A 16,073-nucleotide genomic window follows, 5' to 3' on the forward strand; every position below is an offset into this window, starting at 1 on the left:
TATATTTTATGATGCGAGTATTATTACGACACGTCGTACGGCTGGCATTGGCTGCTGCCACCGAGATCTAAGTCCATGACGCCTATGTGTGCGGCACCGTATGGAAGGGGTTAAATTGGCAACCCCACCTCTCTATCCCCCCATGCAGAAAAGGAGAAGATGGGGAGAAATCCCTTTGGGCTGTGTCAAATTTTTATCACACATACTAACTCACCCCCTATACCCCAACCCATTCCACGTCATGTATCACAGCATCCTCCATATACAACCATTCTCCATTCTCCCCTGTCTTCTGTCCTCTCCCATCCTTCCTCAACAGACATTTCCCTCTTCCCCAAAGCCCCTTTCACCTCATCCATCCATCTCATCCTAGGACGTCCCCTCATGTTCACTCCCTCCACATCTGCCTTCCATATCTCTTGTACTAATCTTTCTTCACTCATTCTTTCCATGTGTCCAAACCATCCTAATACTCTTTCATCAACCCTATCTCCCAACTCCCTTTCCACCCCTGTCCTCCTCCTTACCTCCTCATTACTCATTCTATCCAGCCTAGTAACCCCCATCATATTTCTCAGACGCCTCATCTCAAACACATTCAAACTCCTTCTCTCTTCCCCTCTTATGTTCCATGTTTGCCCCATACAGTGCTGTTGGCACAATCACTCTTTCATACAGTCTCCACTTAGCCTCCATTCCCAAATGTCTATTCCTCATTACACTTTTTAATCCACCAAGGCATTTACTCGCTTCTCCCATTTGCATTCTACCTCCACCTCCACTCCACCTTTTCCTGCAACATTTGCATCCAAGTATCTAAAACTATCCACTTCCTCCAGTCGCTCTCCCTTAATGCTCACTTCTAGTCTGCTGCCACTTTCACCCCTTGTACATCTCATCACCTTACTTTTACCCACATTTATCTTCATCTTTCTTCTATCACACACTCTCCCAAACTCTGTCACCAACTTCCTCAATCCCTCCTCTGATCCTGCTACAAGTGCAGTGTCATCCGCAAACAACAGCTGGCTCACCTTCCACTTCTCTCCATTTTCTTTAACCATCTCCAATCCCTGACCCACCACCCTTGCATTTACCTCTCGCACCACCCCATCCATATATAAGTTTAACAGCCAGAATGACATAACACATCCCTGACGAAGTCCCACCTTTACCTCGATCCACTCACTCTCTCCATTTCTAATCCTTTCTTCAGACATTCTGCATGGCATCCATCCAACCCAGGTGCCTTACCTGCTCTCATCATCTTAACAGCTGCTTTCACTTCATCTTTCCCTATTTCTCCTCCATTTTCCTCACTCATCACTCATTTTCTCAGCACTTCCCACTGCAACTATCTTTCCCTCCCAATCCTCCTTCACATTTAGCAACTCCCTAAAATACTCTGCCCACCTTCCTCTCACAGCCTTCTCTTCCATCATCATCTCTCCATCTGCACCTTTTACCTTTTCTTCTGTACTTGATTCACCTCCTTTTCATCTTCTCATTTCTTTCCAAAACATCCTTTATATTACTTTCAAAAATTTCTGTCATACTCTTACCCCATTTCACATCTGCTCTCCTCTTTGCTTCCTTTATCTTATGCTTAACTTCCATTTTCTTTATTTTGTACCTCTCATATGATTCCGTCATCCTAATTTGTAGCCAATCTGTGAATGCCTGCTTCTTCTCTCCTACACCCTTCTTTGCTTCCTCATCTCACCAACCCTTCCTTCTATTTCCTCCCGCCCTCCTTGTTCCACACACCATCTTTGCACACTTTATGACTCCCTCCTTGAACCATCCCCATTCCTCCTCCACTCCAAGTTCTTCTCTATCCTTCACTCCCTCCCACTCCTCTCTCAACTTCTTATACTAATTCTCCTTTTCTTTCTCATTTAAGCAGTTCACTCTAAGCACCTCCCTACCTACTGTCCTTTTCCTCTTTCTCCATCAGTCCTCCACTCTCAACTTACCTTCCACCAAAAAATTATCTGATATTCCCCCACTCTCTCCCCTTAGCACATGTACATCCGTAATTCTTCCTATTATACTCCTATCTACCACTACATAGTCCATTAATGCTCTATCTACCACCCTTCCAACCACCACCCTCTTCCATGTGTACTTATTCTTGACTTTCTTCCGAAACACTCTATTTGGTATCATTAACTCTCTAGACACATCTCCACCATCAACTCTCCACTATGATTCTTTCCTGGAACTCCCCATTTCCCAATCTCTCCGTCAATTGGATAATTTCCTACCCTAGCATTAAGGTCTCCCAATACTACTACATTGATGTTCCTTCCTAATCCCTCTATGCACCCATTTAAATCTATCCAAAAAGTCTCCCTTTATTCTACACTCTTGTCTCTACTAGGCCCATATGCACGTACAAAAACCCACACCTCCTTTCCCAGTTTCACCTTCATCCACATTATTCTTGAAGAAACCTCCTTCCACTCCACTACACATTTACCTATCTCTTCACTTACTTGTATACCCACCCCTTCTCTCCCTCTCCCTCTCTTCACTCCTGAGAACCTCCAAACTACACTCCCAAACTCACACTCGCCCTTCCCTCTCAACTTAGTTTCACTCAAAGCCAACACATCCATCTTTCTTCTCACAAACATACTACCTATCTCTTCCCTTTTACTCTCATCTATACCACATCCATGCACATTAAAAGACCTAAACCTTAGGGTGTTGGTTGGAAAACTCCTAGACCCTCTTATGCCTTTACTTTTTTAGGAATATCCCCTATGGGGCTATAGGGAGAAGGATGCCTGGTTCCAATCCCCATCCACTTTTTCTCGCCTCTTACAATCCAAGTGGAAATACTTGGTGGCAGTATTCTTTTCCCCCCACCACAGGGTAGCCATATGTGAATGGTAAATTAGAAAATAAACAAGAAATAGTGAAACTGCATCAAGGGAATGAGGAATATATAGAAGATTTAGAAATGGCTGAAATTATGAACAAACATTGTAAATCTGTATTCACAATTGAAAATACACAAAATTGAGATGAAGGACAGAAAGATCCCCCCCAGTGAAAGAAATAACTGTGACACAGAAAGAAATAAAGGGACCAAATAAGAAACTTGATGTCAGAAAATCACACCATCCAGATGGAATTGCAAATTGGATACTAAAAGAATGTATAGATGAACTAACAGACATAATGTATAAGATAATAGATTACTCACTCAAAGAAGGAATGGTACCACAAGATTGGAAAGATGCAAATTTTGTACCAATATGTAAAGGGGGGAGATGAAGGAGACCCAACAAACCATAGACTGGTCTCCCTTACAACCACAATAGCTAAAGTATGAAAAAATGATCAAAAGTAGATGGATTAAGGATCTGGAGGAAAATAATACACTGAATCCAAAACAATTTGGCTTTAGACATGGAATATCATGTGTCACTAACCTGATTTGTTTTTACTCAAGGCTAATAGACATAATGCAAGGAAAGGATGGATGTGCTGATTGTGCTTTCCTAGATTTACAAAAGACATTTGCTAAAGTACCACCCAAAAAGCTTCTAAGAAAAATTTAAACAACAGGAGGTGTATAAGGAAAGTTATTGAAATGGAAGATTTCTTGAACAGGAGAAAAATGAGGGTAATACTTTGAGACAAAAACTCGACTTGGGATGAAATGATAAGTGGAGTCCCACTAGGTTCTGTATTAGCTCTGATAATGTTTGCCATATACATAAATGACATGGATGAAAGTGTAGAATGTTATATGAACTTCTTTCCAGGTGACACAAGACTACTAAAGAAAGTACAGAAAAAGACTGTGAATCACTACAGAGATCTGGACAAAGTCAGGGAATGGAGCCAAAAGTGGGAAGTGAACTTCAACATCAAGAAATACAGTATAATGGAGTTTGGAAAAAGTAAAGATAGAATATCAGGACAATATAAGATTGGTACAAAGGAAGTAAAAAAAAGTTAGCTCCAAAAAGGACCTAGGAGTAATTGTATACAAAGACATATCACCAGACAAACATATTGACAAAATAGTTGGAGAAACCTACAATATACTGAGATTATTTAATAAAGGTGGCCTTTGACTACTTGGATGAGGCATTGGTAAAGAAAATATCACACTGATAAGACCAAGATTGGAGTATGCTGTGACACTATGGACACTCAGCACAAAAAAGAATATAAAGAAATTAGAAAGAATCCAAAGAGCAACAACAAAGATGGCACCAACACATTCAAAATTGACAGAAGAACAAAGATTGTCGAAACTGGAACTACCAACCCTGGAACAAAGGGAAATAGTAGATCTACTGGCCATTTACAGAATCATGAAAGGTATGGAAGTCCTTGACAGAGAAGATTTATTAAAGTGGGATAAAAGAAAAACAAGAGGACATGAAAAGAAACTCAAAAAGAATAGTTATAGAAGAGATCTGGAAAAAAAAAAGTTTCCCACACAGAATAGTGGATGTCTGGAACAAATTGGATGAAACAATAGTATGTGCCAAAACCTTACAAGAATTTAAGAACAAACAAAATGCTGAGATACAAAGATGGGTCACCACAAGCATAGCTCCCTTCCCATATGATAAAATTAGGTAAACACAATCTCCAGACACTTAACACATTTTGTATGTTGCCATGTTCTAGCCATACCCAGACTATCTACATACCAAAAGGCTTCTTCCCCCTTATAAAGGAGGTAGCCAGCCAAGGTATACACCCCCTCCTCAACCATCCAACACCCATTTGTTTCCCTTTTATCTAAAATTCTTTTGAATGAAGGGTCATCCCTGCTGCCTGCCCACTGTCTGGGTCAGAAGTACGAGTAATACAGCAAACTACAGCATATCCACAGCAGGGCCCAACACTCTAAGCTGGTTTACCCTCACCACTTCATTCACATGGTGACTCCTTTCTCATCCCATCATGAGTAAATAGAGATGACAAGGAGAGATCCCTTTGAGCCATGTTAGATTATTATTCATTCACAACCACTCTATTCATACCTATCTCTTGTCTTCTCTCTTTCATGCTAAGGCCCCCTCCACCCTATTCATCCATCTCCTTCCAGGTTCCCTCAAGTTCATTCCATCTATCAAGCAATAGAAGTGATTTTTATGTAGTATGGTATGTGCTGTGTCTTGCTGTATTGCTTCTGACCCGGGCAGTGGGCAGGAGACATGGATGACTTCATACACGAGGAGCTAAAATGAGAAGGAAGAGAGAAACAATGGATGATGGATGGGAGTGGAATGGGTGGGAATGGGTGCACATCTTGGTTGGCTACCTCTCATATAAGGGGGAAAAGGCCCTTGGTATACAGATAGTATGTGTATATGTTTAAGTCAACATACTCTTTACCTCAGTGTGTGATATATGTTTGCCAAATTCCCTTTACCTAGATTTCATATTTCAGAAATGACAGACATATATTGTGTAACAGTTAAGCATTTTGATACCTCGTGTATTGTCGTTTTAGATACTGGTGGGACACAATGGTCCAGTGATGAGTGTTCAATTCTCAAGGCAACCTGGCAGCAGTACCCTAGTTTCTACTGGATGGGATGCCACTGTTAAAATTTGGGATGCCATCTTGACCACAACTGCCAAGGAGACCATTGGACTCGCTTCAGATGGTAAGTATTTGTATGTGTACCTTATATGTATGAAGACCAAGAATAAGGTGGATGCATAGGGGAAAGAATGCTTTGGATGCAAAAGAGAGGAAAGGAGATTTTAGATGGATGAAAAGATGTAACCTGATGGGATGTTCTCTTCTGCTTCATAAAATATTTTTATTAGATGAAGAGGTGGGTTGCCATGTAATGTAAAGGTGGAAGTGCTATGTCTCACTGCATTGCCTTTGATGCAAGCAATATAATAAGGAACAGGGTTGATCCTTCATCCACAAGGGATTGTAAGAAAAGGGATGTTCATTGAGTGTTAATTGTGCATGAAGTGAGTAAGAGGAAGATTAGCAGAGTATTTTAGGGAGTTGCTAAATGTGAAGGAAGATAGTGAGGGAAAGGTAGTTGCAGTGGGAAGTGCTAAGAAAATGACCATGGTGAGTGAGGAAAATGGAGGAGAAATAAGGAAAGATGAAGTGAAGGCAATTGTTAAGATGATGAGAGCAGGTAAGGCACCTGAGTTGGATGAATGCCATGCAGAATGTCTGAATAAAGGAGGTACAGTGATGGTGGACTGGCTGGTGAGATTATTTAATGTTTGTTTAAGAGAGAGTAGAGTGCTAGAGGACTGGAAGACCTGTATAGTTCCATTTTACAAGGGAAAAGGGGACAAGTGTGAGTGTAGTAGTTTCAGAGGGATCAGCTTGTTAAGTGTAGTTGAGAAGGCTTATGGGAGGATCTTGATTGAGAAGATTAGGAGAGGAACAGAGGGAGTAATTGGTGAGGAACAGTTGAGGTTACATTGATCAGATTTTTGTGGTAAAGCTATGTGAGAAAGCTATAGGAAAAGTTAAGGATGTTTTGGGGGCTATTATGGATCTGGAAAAGGCTTTAGACGGGGTAGACAGGGAGGCACTGTGGGAAGTATTGCAGATATATGGGATAGGAGGAAAGCTTTTAAGAGTAATCAAGAGTTTTTACGAGAGTAGTAGAACATGTGTTAGGATTAGAAATGGAGAGAGTGAGTGGATTGAGGTGAAGGTGGGACTTTGTCAGGGATGTGTTATGTTGCCCTGGCTGTTCAATTAATACATGGATGATGTGGTGCGAGAGGTAAATGCAAGGTTAGTGGGTCAGGGATTGGAGATGGTTAAAGAAAATGGAGAAAAGTGGGAGATATGCCAGTTTTTGTTTGCAGACAACACTGCGTTTGTAGCAGGATCAGAGTGATTGAGGAAGTTAGTGACAGAGTTCGAGAAAGTGTGGGAAAGAAGGAAGTTGAAGATAAATGTGGGTAAAAGTAAGTTCATGAGATGTACAAGGGGAGAAAGTGGCAGCAGACTGAAAATGAGTATTCAGGGAGAGAGACTGGAGGAAGTAGATAGTTTTAGATACTTTGGTATGAATTTGTTGGGAAAGGGAGGAGTGGAGGTAGAATGGAGATTCAGAGAAGTGAGTAAATGTCTTGGTGGATTGAAAAGTGTAATGAGAAATAGACATTTGGGAATGGATGCTAAGAGGAGATTGTATTTTACCTAGTTGTATTATATGGGAAGGGGAGCTATGCTATGCTATGTATGAAGGAGTGATTGTGCCGACAGCACTTTACGGGGCTGAAACATGGAACATAAGAGTGGAAGAGAGGAGGAGTTTGATTGTGTTTGAGATGAGGTGCCTGAGAAATATGATAGGGGTTACTAGGCTGGGTAAATTGAGAAATGCAGAGATGAGGAGGAGAATAGGGGTGGAAAGGGAGTTGGGGTATAGGGTTGATGAAAGAGTATCGGGATAGTTTGGACACATGGAAAGAATGAGTGAAGGAAGATAAGTAAAAGGGGTGTGGAAGGCAGAGGTAGAAGGGGTGAACATGAGGGGGCGACCAAGGATGAGCTGGATGGATGGGGTAAAAGGGATATTGGTAAAGATGGGAATGTCTGTTGAGGAAGGATGGGAGAAAACAGAAGATAGGGGTGAATGGAAAATGGTTGTGTATGGATGATGCTGTGATGCATGAGGGGGAGTGGGTGGGGGATGGGGGCATGCAGGAATATGCATGAGAAATGCTGGTAAACTGACACAGCCCAAAGGGATTTCTCCCCATCTTCTCCTTTTCTGCATGAGGGGATGAAGAAGGGGGTCACTGAATGAATGAAACAGCCTTGCTGTGGATGTGCTATGTCTTGTGACACTGCTTTTGACCCAGGGCAGTGGGCAAGAAGCAGGGATGACCTGTCATCCAGGAGGTGCCAAGATAAGAGGGAGGGAAGAGGGTGGAGGGGAGTGGATTAGATTGGGGATGAAATGAATGGGAGTGGTTTTCATGCCTTTGTTTTTTGGCTACCTCTCTTGCAAGGGGGAAAAGCCTTTGGTATATATATATGTATGAAATGAGTGTATGCTTTCACTTGGCCACTCACTTTATAAGGGGAAAGGGCTTTTAGTGTATGTATACCCCATATGTATTGAATGCAAGTTTTTTTTATCCAATCAGTATGAAAGAGAAAACAGTGAGTGCTAAAACTATACATGACTTTAAGAAAGAACTGGATACGGAAAGATACAACTTTGGGTCCCTACTAGCATAGCTCTTCTCCCGCAAAATACAACTAGGTAAATACACACACACATGCGCGTGGGCACACAGACGCAGTAGTATCATTCTCAACCACTGTTTCAGCGATCCTAGTTCAAGTCCTGCCAAAGGATGGGAAAAAAAAAAACCATGATTGGAGCCAGCACTGACCCTTGTGGAACACCACTTATCATTTCTTCCCATTTCAAGTATTTGTCTGTAATTACTACCCTCATTTTTCTCCCAGTCAGGAAATCTTTCATCCATTCTAATAGATTACCTGCAATGCCACCTATTGATTCTAATTTTCCTAATTTCTTGTGTGGTACTTTGTCAAATGCCTTTTGTAGATCTAGGTAGGCACAGTCTGCCCATCCATCTCTCTCATCTATTATATCTATTAGTCTTGAATAGAAGCAGATTAAGTTTGTTGTACATGATCTTCCCTGTCTAAATTCAAATTGGGTGCATGCATGCGTGTGTGTGTGTGTATTTACCTAGTTGTATTTTACGGGAAGGGGAGCGAGCTATGCTCGTGGTGTCCCATCTTCATATCTCATTTTATCTAGACTGTTTTTAAATTCGTGTATTGTTTTTGCACACACTACTTTTTCATCTAACTTTTTCCAAACATCTATTACCCAGTGGGGAAAGCTGTTCTTTTTCAGGTCTCTTCTATAATTGTCTTTCTTGATTTTCTTTCTGTGTCCTCTTGTATTTCTACTATCCCATTATATTAGATCCTCTCTATCAATAGTTTCTATGCCTTTCATGATTCTATAAATAGTTATCAAGTCTCCTCTCTCTCTTCTTTGCTCTAATGTCTGTAGCTCAAGTTTTGCTAGTCTCTCTTCATCTGATAGTTCTGAGAGTGTTGGTGCTAGTTTCGTAATTGCTCTTTGTATTCTTTCAAGTTTTGTTATACATTTTTTTGTATTGGTGACTACGTTGTCGCTGCATACTCCAATCTTGGTCTTATCAAAGTGACTAGTATTTTCTTCACCATTTCTTCATCCAGGTATGTAAATGCCACTTTGATTGTTCTTATTAAATTATAAGTTTCTCCAATTTTTTTTTTATATGTTTCTCAGGTGACATATTATTCATAATAATGACTCCCAGGTCCTTCTCATTTTCTACTTTTTTAATTTCTTCTCTTAATTTATATGATCCCACTATTCTTTTTTTGCTTTTTCCATTATACTACATACATATACCAAGGCTTTTTCCCCCTTAAAAGGGAGGTAGCCAAAAAGGGAAAGGCATAAAATCATTCCCACCCATTCCATCCCTGAATACACTCCACTCCCCTCCACCCTCCCTCTTATCTTAGCACCTCCTGGATGACAGGTCATCCCTGCACCTTGTCCACTGCCCTGGGTCAGAAGTAGTGTTGCAAGACACAGCACATCCACAGCAAGGCTGCTTCATTAAATCGGCAACCCCCCCCCCTCTCTGTCCCCCCATGCATAAAAGGAGAAGATGGGGAGAAATCCCTTCGGGCTGCATCAAATTTTGCTCACACATACTACCTCACCCCCATTCCACCTCATGCATCACAACATCATCCATATACAACCATTCTCCATTCGCCCCTGTCTTCAGTCCTCTCCCGTCCTTCCTCAACAGACATTCCCCTCTTCCCCAAAGCCCCCTTCACCCCATCCATCCACCTCATCCTAGGACATCCCCTCATGTTCACTCCCTCCACATCTGCCTTCCATACCTCTTTTATTAGTCTTTCTTCACTCATTCTTTCCATGTGTCCAAACCATCCTAATACTCTTTCATCAACCCTATCTCCCAACTCCCTTTCCACCCCCTGTTCTTCTCCTCACCTCCTCATTTCTCACTCTATCTAGCCTAGTAACCCCCATCATACTTCTCAGACACCTCATCTCAAACACATTCAAACTTCTTCTCTCTTCCTCTCTTATGTTCCATGTTTCTGCCCCATACAGTGCTGTTGGCACAATCACTCTTTCATACAGTCTCCTTTTAGCCTCCATTCCCAAATGTCTATTCCTCATTACACTCTTCAATCCACCAAGGCATTTACTACCTCCACCTTCACTCCACCTTTTCCTGCCACATTTGCACCTAAGTATTTAAAACTATCCACTTCCTCCAGTCGCTCTCCCTTAATGCTCACTTCCAGTCTACTGCCACTTTCACCCCTTGAACATCTCATCACCTTACTTTTACCCACATTTATCTTTAGCTTTCTTCTATCACATACTCTCCCAAACTCTGCCACCAACTTCCTCAATCCCTCCTCCGATTATGCCACAAGCGCAGTGTGGTCCACAAACAACAGCTGGCTCACCTCCCACTTTTCTCCATTTTCTTTAACCATCTCCAAACCCTTGCCCACTACCCTTGCATTTACCTCTCGCACCACCCCATCCATGTATAAGTTGAACAGCCAGGGCGACATATACCTTTCAGTATCATACATGTTCAGCTGTAACACTAGACCTTGTACTGTACTTGTATCAATAAGGTTTATTTTCTCTATATTTACTGTTTCCTTTCAAGAAATTTGCCTTAACTTCTTTCATAATTTTTTTTCTTGTATTTGCAAAACTATATATGTAAAAAATAATCTTACATTATACATTTTTCTATTATTAGGTTTGTATATCCTTTACAAAGGTTATATTTCAACTTTTGTAATAAAGTACAGTATTTTTGTTTTTGAAATGTACTTATCACTTATTTGTAAAATTATATATTATGCCAAATGTCTTACATTATAAAATATTTTTTTGCTGAATTTTCTTCAATATCCCTTCAAGAATTTTGTCTCTACTTCAGTAATAAAGTATTAATGAAGAGATCAAACATAGGAAAACCACACTATAACATATATCTTTATTCTTTGATATAATCCAGTTATAATGATATAAGTCTACTCAAGATTGGAGCGTATGTGTGTTGTATAGGTTTTATAAAATATGTAGGCCATAATCAGTTAATTACATGAAGAGGAGTCGGAGGTTTTGTGTTCCGACTCCACAGCCCTGATATATAGCAAACATTGAGGCCAGAACTGTTCCTTGTGGAACTCCACTTATCATTCATCCCAATTAGAGTGTTTGTCTCTTATCACCACTCTCATTTTTCTTTCATGCAAGAAGTCTTCCATCCACTTCAGCAGTTTGCCCTGTATTCTTCCTGCAGTTTCTAATTTCTTTAGCAACTTCTTATGTGGCACCTTATCAGAAACTTTTTTCAGGTCTAGAAATGCACAATCAGCCCATCCATCTCTTTCTTGTATTACATCTATTAGCCTTGAATAGAAACACATTAAGTTGGTGACGCATGATCGTCCTTGTCTCAATCCAAATTGCCTTGGATTTAGTATGTTATTTTTTTTCCAAATGCCTTACCCATCTAATTTTGATCATTCTTTCACAATTTTTTTTTTTCTTGGTACATACTAATTGATACTGACATTTTATTTTAGGCCTGTATGTGACACTAAGACCAGATGGGAACCAGGTTGCTGTGGCTACTTTGGATGGACAAATCAGTATGTTTAATACTGTAACAGGACATCAAGAGGCCAACATTGTTGGGAGAAATGATTTAGGAGCAGGAAGGGCTGATGCTGACAAAGTCACTGCCAAAACTAACTTAAAATCTAAGTAATTTGATTTTATTCTGTTATTTCTCTCATGCAAGTACATATACATAATGATGAGAATTAACTTTAGAATGACTTGTAAGTAACATGATGGATAACATTCATCAATATGTAGTATTAAGTTTGAATCATAAAAGCAGGGAGAATTGGGTTTTCACAACTCAGACCACAGTTGAAAATTAGAAGTGTATGATTGAGACCCTTAGTGGCCTTTCAGCTTTGGAGTTTTTCATCTTTTTTTATCACCCTTTGTACACCTTCATTGGTGAAAAGGGGGGTGGTTCAGTTTTGGGTTTGATTTTCTGTATTTGATTATATTCCTATTTCCCAGTGTTGAGGAGTTGAAGCTTGGTTTGGAGAAATGATTGTTGGTTGTGTCATGTTGCTTTGTTGGTGATGGTATTTTACCCTGAGTTGTTGTTGTTGTTGCCGTTCCCTAGACTGTCTGTCAGAGCAGTCCCGTCTCCCCAAGGAAGGCCACAGCCGAAACTGGGTTTTCCCACAAATCCTTTATAGAGTGTATGTTGTGTTGTTTGCGTGCATGATTGTGTATAATGCAGTCTTCCCAGTTGTTGTTGTTGCCGTTCCCTAGACTGTCTGTCAGAGCAGTCCCGTCTCCCCAAGGGCCACAGCCGAAACTGGGTTTTCCCACAAATCCTTTATAGAGCGTATATTGTGTTGTTTGCGTGCATGATTGTGTATAATGCAGTCTTCCATTATGTGTTGTATGGTATGGGGTGAAGTGTATAATGTTTCATGGTGTAAATGGTCTGTAGGTGTTGTATTTGTGCAGCCTGTAATTGTTTTAGGGCTTTGTTTTGTATGATTTGAAGGGTGTTGTGGTGTGTCTCACTGAGATTAGGAGCCCATGCAGGACTCGCATAATTCAACACTGAGCGTATGCATTGTTTGTATATTGTTATATTAGTTTCTTTGTTTTGTCCAAATGTTGTTCCAGTGATTGACTTAAGTGCGTTAAGTCTAGGTGTGCATTTATTTTTTATGTTTGTGATGTGTTGTTTGAAAGACATGGATGTATCGTATGTTACACCAAGAATTTTCAGTGTGTTTGTGTGTGGTATTAGAGTGTTGTTGATGTAGAGATGAGGTATGTATTTGTGTTCTTTTGTCCAGTTGGTGAGAAGTGTTGCTGTAGATTTGGTTGGAGCTATTTTGAGTCTGTTTGTGATGAACCATGTGTTGAGTGTGTCAAGGTATGGCTGGATTATTTCTGCAGCTTTGTCTGTGTTACGATGTGTGCATGTGATTGTTATGTCGTCTGCGTAGGAAGAGATTTGTATTTCTGAGGTGTTTGGCGTGGGTAAGTTATGCATGTATAGATTAAATAGTGTGGGGGATAGAACTGAGCCCTGTGGTACTCCGTTCTTAATGTTTCTGATGTGCGATGATTGGCCATTATATGACACGTAAGCATTCCTACCTGCCAGATAATTGGCCAGCCATCTTTTGGTGTTATTGTGCATGTCTGTGTTATATATTTTATTTGTTAGGTTGTGGTGGGGGATAGCATCAAAAGCTTTACTAATGTCTAATGTTATAAGAAGTGTTCTTTGGTGGGGCCTATCTGAATTGATGAACCAGTAGATGGAGGGGTTGGGAAATGTGAATTTCCAGGAAAAAATCATAGTGAAAAGATGATGGTGATGTGTCTAGAAAGTTGATGATAGCAAATACAGTGTTTAGGAAAAAAGTCAAGCATAAGTACATATGAGAGGGTGGTGGATGGAAGGATGGTAGGACTTTGATGGGCTATAGAGTGGTAACTAGGAGAAGAGTAGGAAGAATTTTGGATGTACATGTTCTAAGGGGAGAGAGTGGGGAAATATCAGATAATTTTTTGGTGGAAGGTAAGTTGAGAGTGGAGAATAGATGTGGAGAAAAAGGAAAAGGGAGGTGCTGAGAGGAAACTGTTTAAATGAGAAAGAAAAGGAGTACAAGAAGCTGAGAGAAAAGTGGGAGGGAGTGAAGGATAGATTAGAACTAGGAGTAGAAGAGGACTGGGGATGTTTCAAGGAGGGAGTCACAAGGTGTACAAAGATGGTGTGTGGAACAAGGAGGATGGAAAGAAATAGAAGGAAGGGTAGTGAGAGTTGGGATGATGAAGCAAAGAAGGTTGTAGAAGTGAAGAAACAAGCAATCACCAATTTGTTACAAAATAGGATTAGAGAATCATATGAGAGATACAAAGAAAAGAGTAAAGTATAAAATAAAAGAGGCAAAGGGGGGGTAAGAGTGTGGCAGAAATGATTTAAAGTAATATAAAGATGTTTTGGAAGGAAATTAAGAAAGGAAGAGGGGTGAATCAAGTAGAGAAGGAAAGGTAAAAGGTGTAGATGGAGAGATGATAATGGAAGAGACAGCAGTAAGAGGAAGATGGGCAGAGTATTTTAGGGAGTTGCTAAATGTGGAGGATAGAGAAAGAAAGGTAGTTGCAGTGGGAAGCACTAAGAAAATGACTGTGATGAATGAGGAAAATGGAGGAGAAATAAGGAAAGATGAGGTTAAAACCGTTATTTAGATAAATTACAGCAATGGTCTGAAAAGTGGCTAATGAAATTTAACACAAATAAATGCAAGGTAATGCACATAGGTAAAAATAACAGTAAGTACGATTACAAGTTATTTGGAAATTCGTTAACAAAAGTGAATAGTGAAAAAGATCTCGGCGTAATTATCAGTAACGACCTCAAATCATCCAAGCAGTGTATTTCAGCCTCTGAGAAAGCAAATAAGATTCTAGGACTGATTGCACAATCTTTTGATTTCAAAAGTCCATCACTCATTAACAAGCTATGTAAATCGTTAGTTCGTCCACATTTGGAATATGCTGTTTCCATATGGTCACCGAATCTCATTAAAGACATTGACAGACTGGAAAAAGTACAACAGCAAGCCACAAAACTGATTCCAAATATCAAAAATAAATCATACGAAAATCGACTAAAACATATGAATCTGTTTTCCCTAAAAAAGCGTAGACTCAGAGGTGACTTGATACAGGTCTTTAAAATTCTAAAGGGAAATGACAACATCAAAAGTGACAAAATTTTCACATTGAATGAGAATCAGACAAGAAACAATGGTCTCAGACTGTCCCTAAATAGATTCAATTTGGAAGTAAGTAGAAACAACTTTGCCAACCGTGTAGTTAATGAATGGAATAAACTTCCTGCACAGGTAGTGCAATGTAGTTCAGTTCGAAGCTTTAACCCCTTCCATACGGTGCCGCACACGTAGGCGTCATGGGGAGCGAGTGTATTCGCGAGGCTGCCATATCGGCGTCTTGATTATATTTATTGTAGTCGCCCCTCCATAATGACATTCTTTCTAATTCTTTTGTAACGGGCGAAGAGAGAACGATCGATATAAGCGGTGACTATATTTTATGATGCGAGTATTATTACGACACGTCGTACGGCTGGCATTGGCTGCTGCCACCGAGATCTAAGTCCATGACGCCTACGTGTGCGGCACCGTATGGAAGGGGTTAAGAATCATTTAGATAAACACCTAAGCAAGATGCTGTAATGATTATAATTTATTTTATGTCATTTGTTTTTGTTTTGTTATCATTTGTCTGTTTCATTTTCATTTATTATTAGTTATATGTCAATTTATTATTTTTTACTATTTACCTGTTTATTTATTATTTAACTATACCTATGCATTTATTTATTTTATTTGTTATTTACATTATTATAGTTTTTATTTATTATTTTATTATTATTATGATTTTTTTTTTGCATCCAACCTAGATATGAACCAAAAGGTCTCCAGTCGGCATGCTCTGCCTTTGTAATCCTTTGTAAAATGATGAGAGCAGGTAAGGGACCTGGGTTGGATAGGTGTCATGTGGAGTGTCTAAAAAAGGGAGGTACAGTGATGGTGGACTGGTTGGTGAGGTTTGATGTTTGTCTAACAGAGGGTAGAGTACAGGAGGATTGGAGTAGTGCCTCTTTACAAGGGAAAAGGGGACAAATGTGAGTGTAGTAGTTTCTGGGGGTATTAGTTTGTTGAGTGTAGTTGGGAAGGAGTATAGGAGGGTTTTGAGAGTATAAGGAGAGGAACAGAGGGAGTAATTGATGAGGAACAGTGTGGGTTTAGGACTGGTAGGGGTTGTGTGGATCAGATTCTTGTGGTAAGGCAAATATGCAAGAAAGCTTTAATAAAAGGTAAGGATGTTTTTTGGGTC

General features: G+C 40.1%; 1 protein-coding gene across 2 annotated transcripts in view; it reads left to right on the forward strand.

The window, feature by feature from the left end:
- Window positions 1-16,073, forward strand: part of LOC143039884 (periodic tryptophan protein 2 homolog) — a 132,593-nt gene that overhangs the window by 80,870 nt on the left and 35,650 nt on the right. For both annotated transcript variants that reach the window (XM_076210203.1, XM_076210204.1), the window contains 2 exons: window positions 5,492-5,648; window positions 11,681-11,861. In XM_076210203.1, coding sequence (XP_076066318.1) covers window positions 5,492-5,648; window positions 11,681-11,861 — 338 coding nt within the window. The remainder of the gene's footprint in view (window positions 1-5,491; window positions 5,649-11,680; window positions 11,862-16,073) is intronic.

This window comes from Oratosquilla oratoria, chromosome 27 (assembly GCF_046742065.1).
Source record: "Oratosquilla oratoria isolate Oo_2021 chromosome 27, ASM4674206v1, whole genome shotgun sequence".
NCBI lineage: Eukaryota > Metazoa > Arthropoda > Malacostraca > Stomatopoda > Squillidae > Oratosquilla > Oratosquilla oratoria.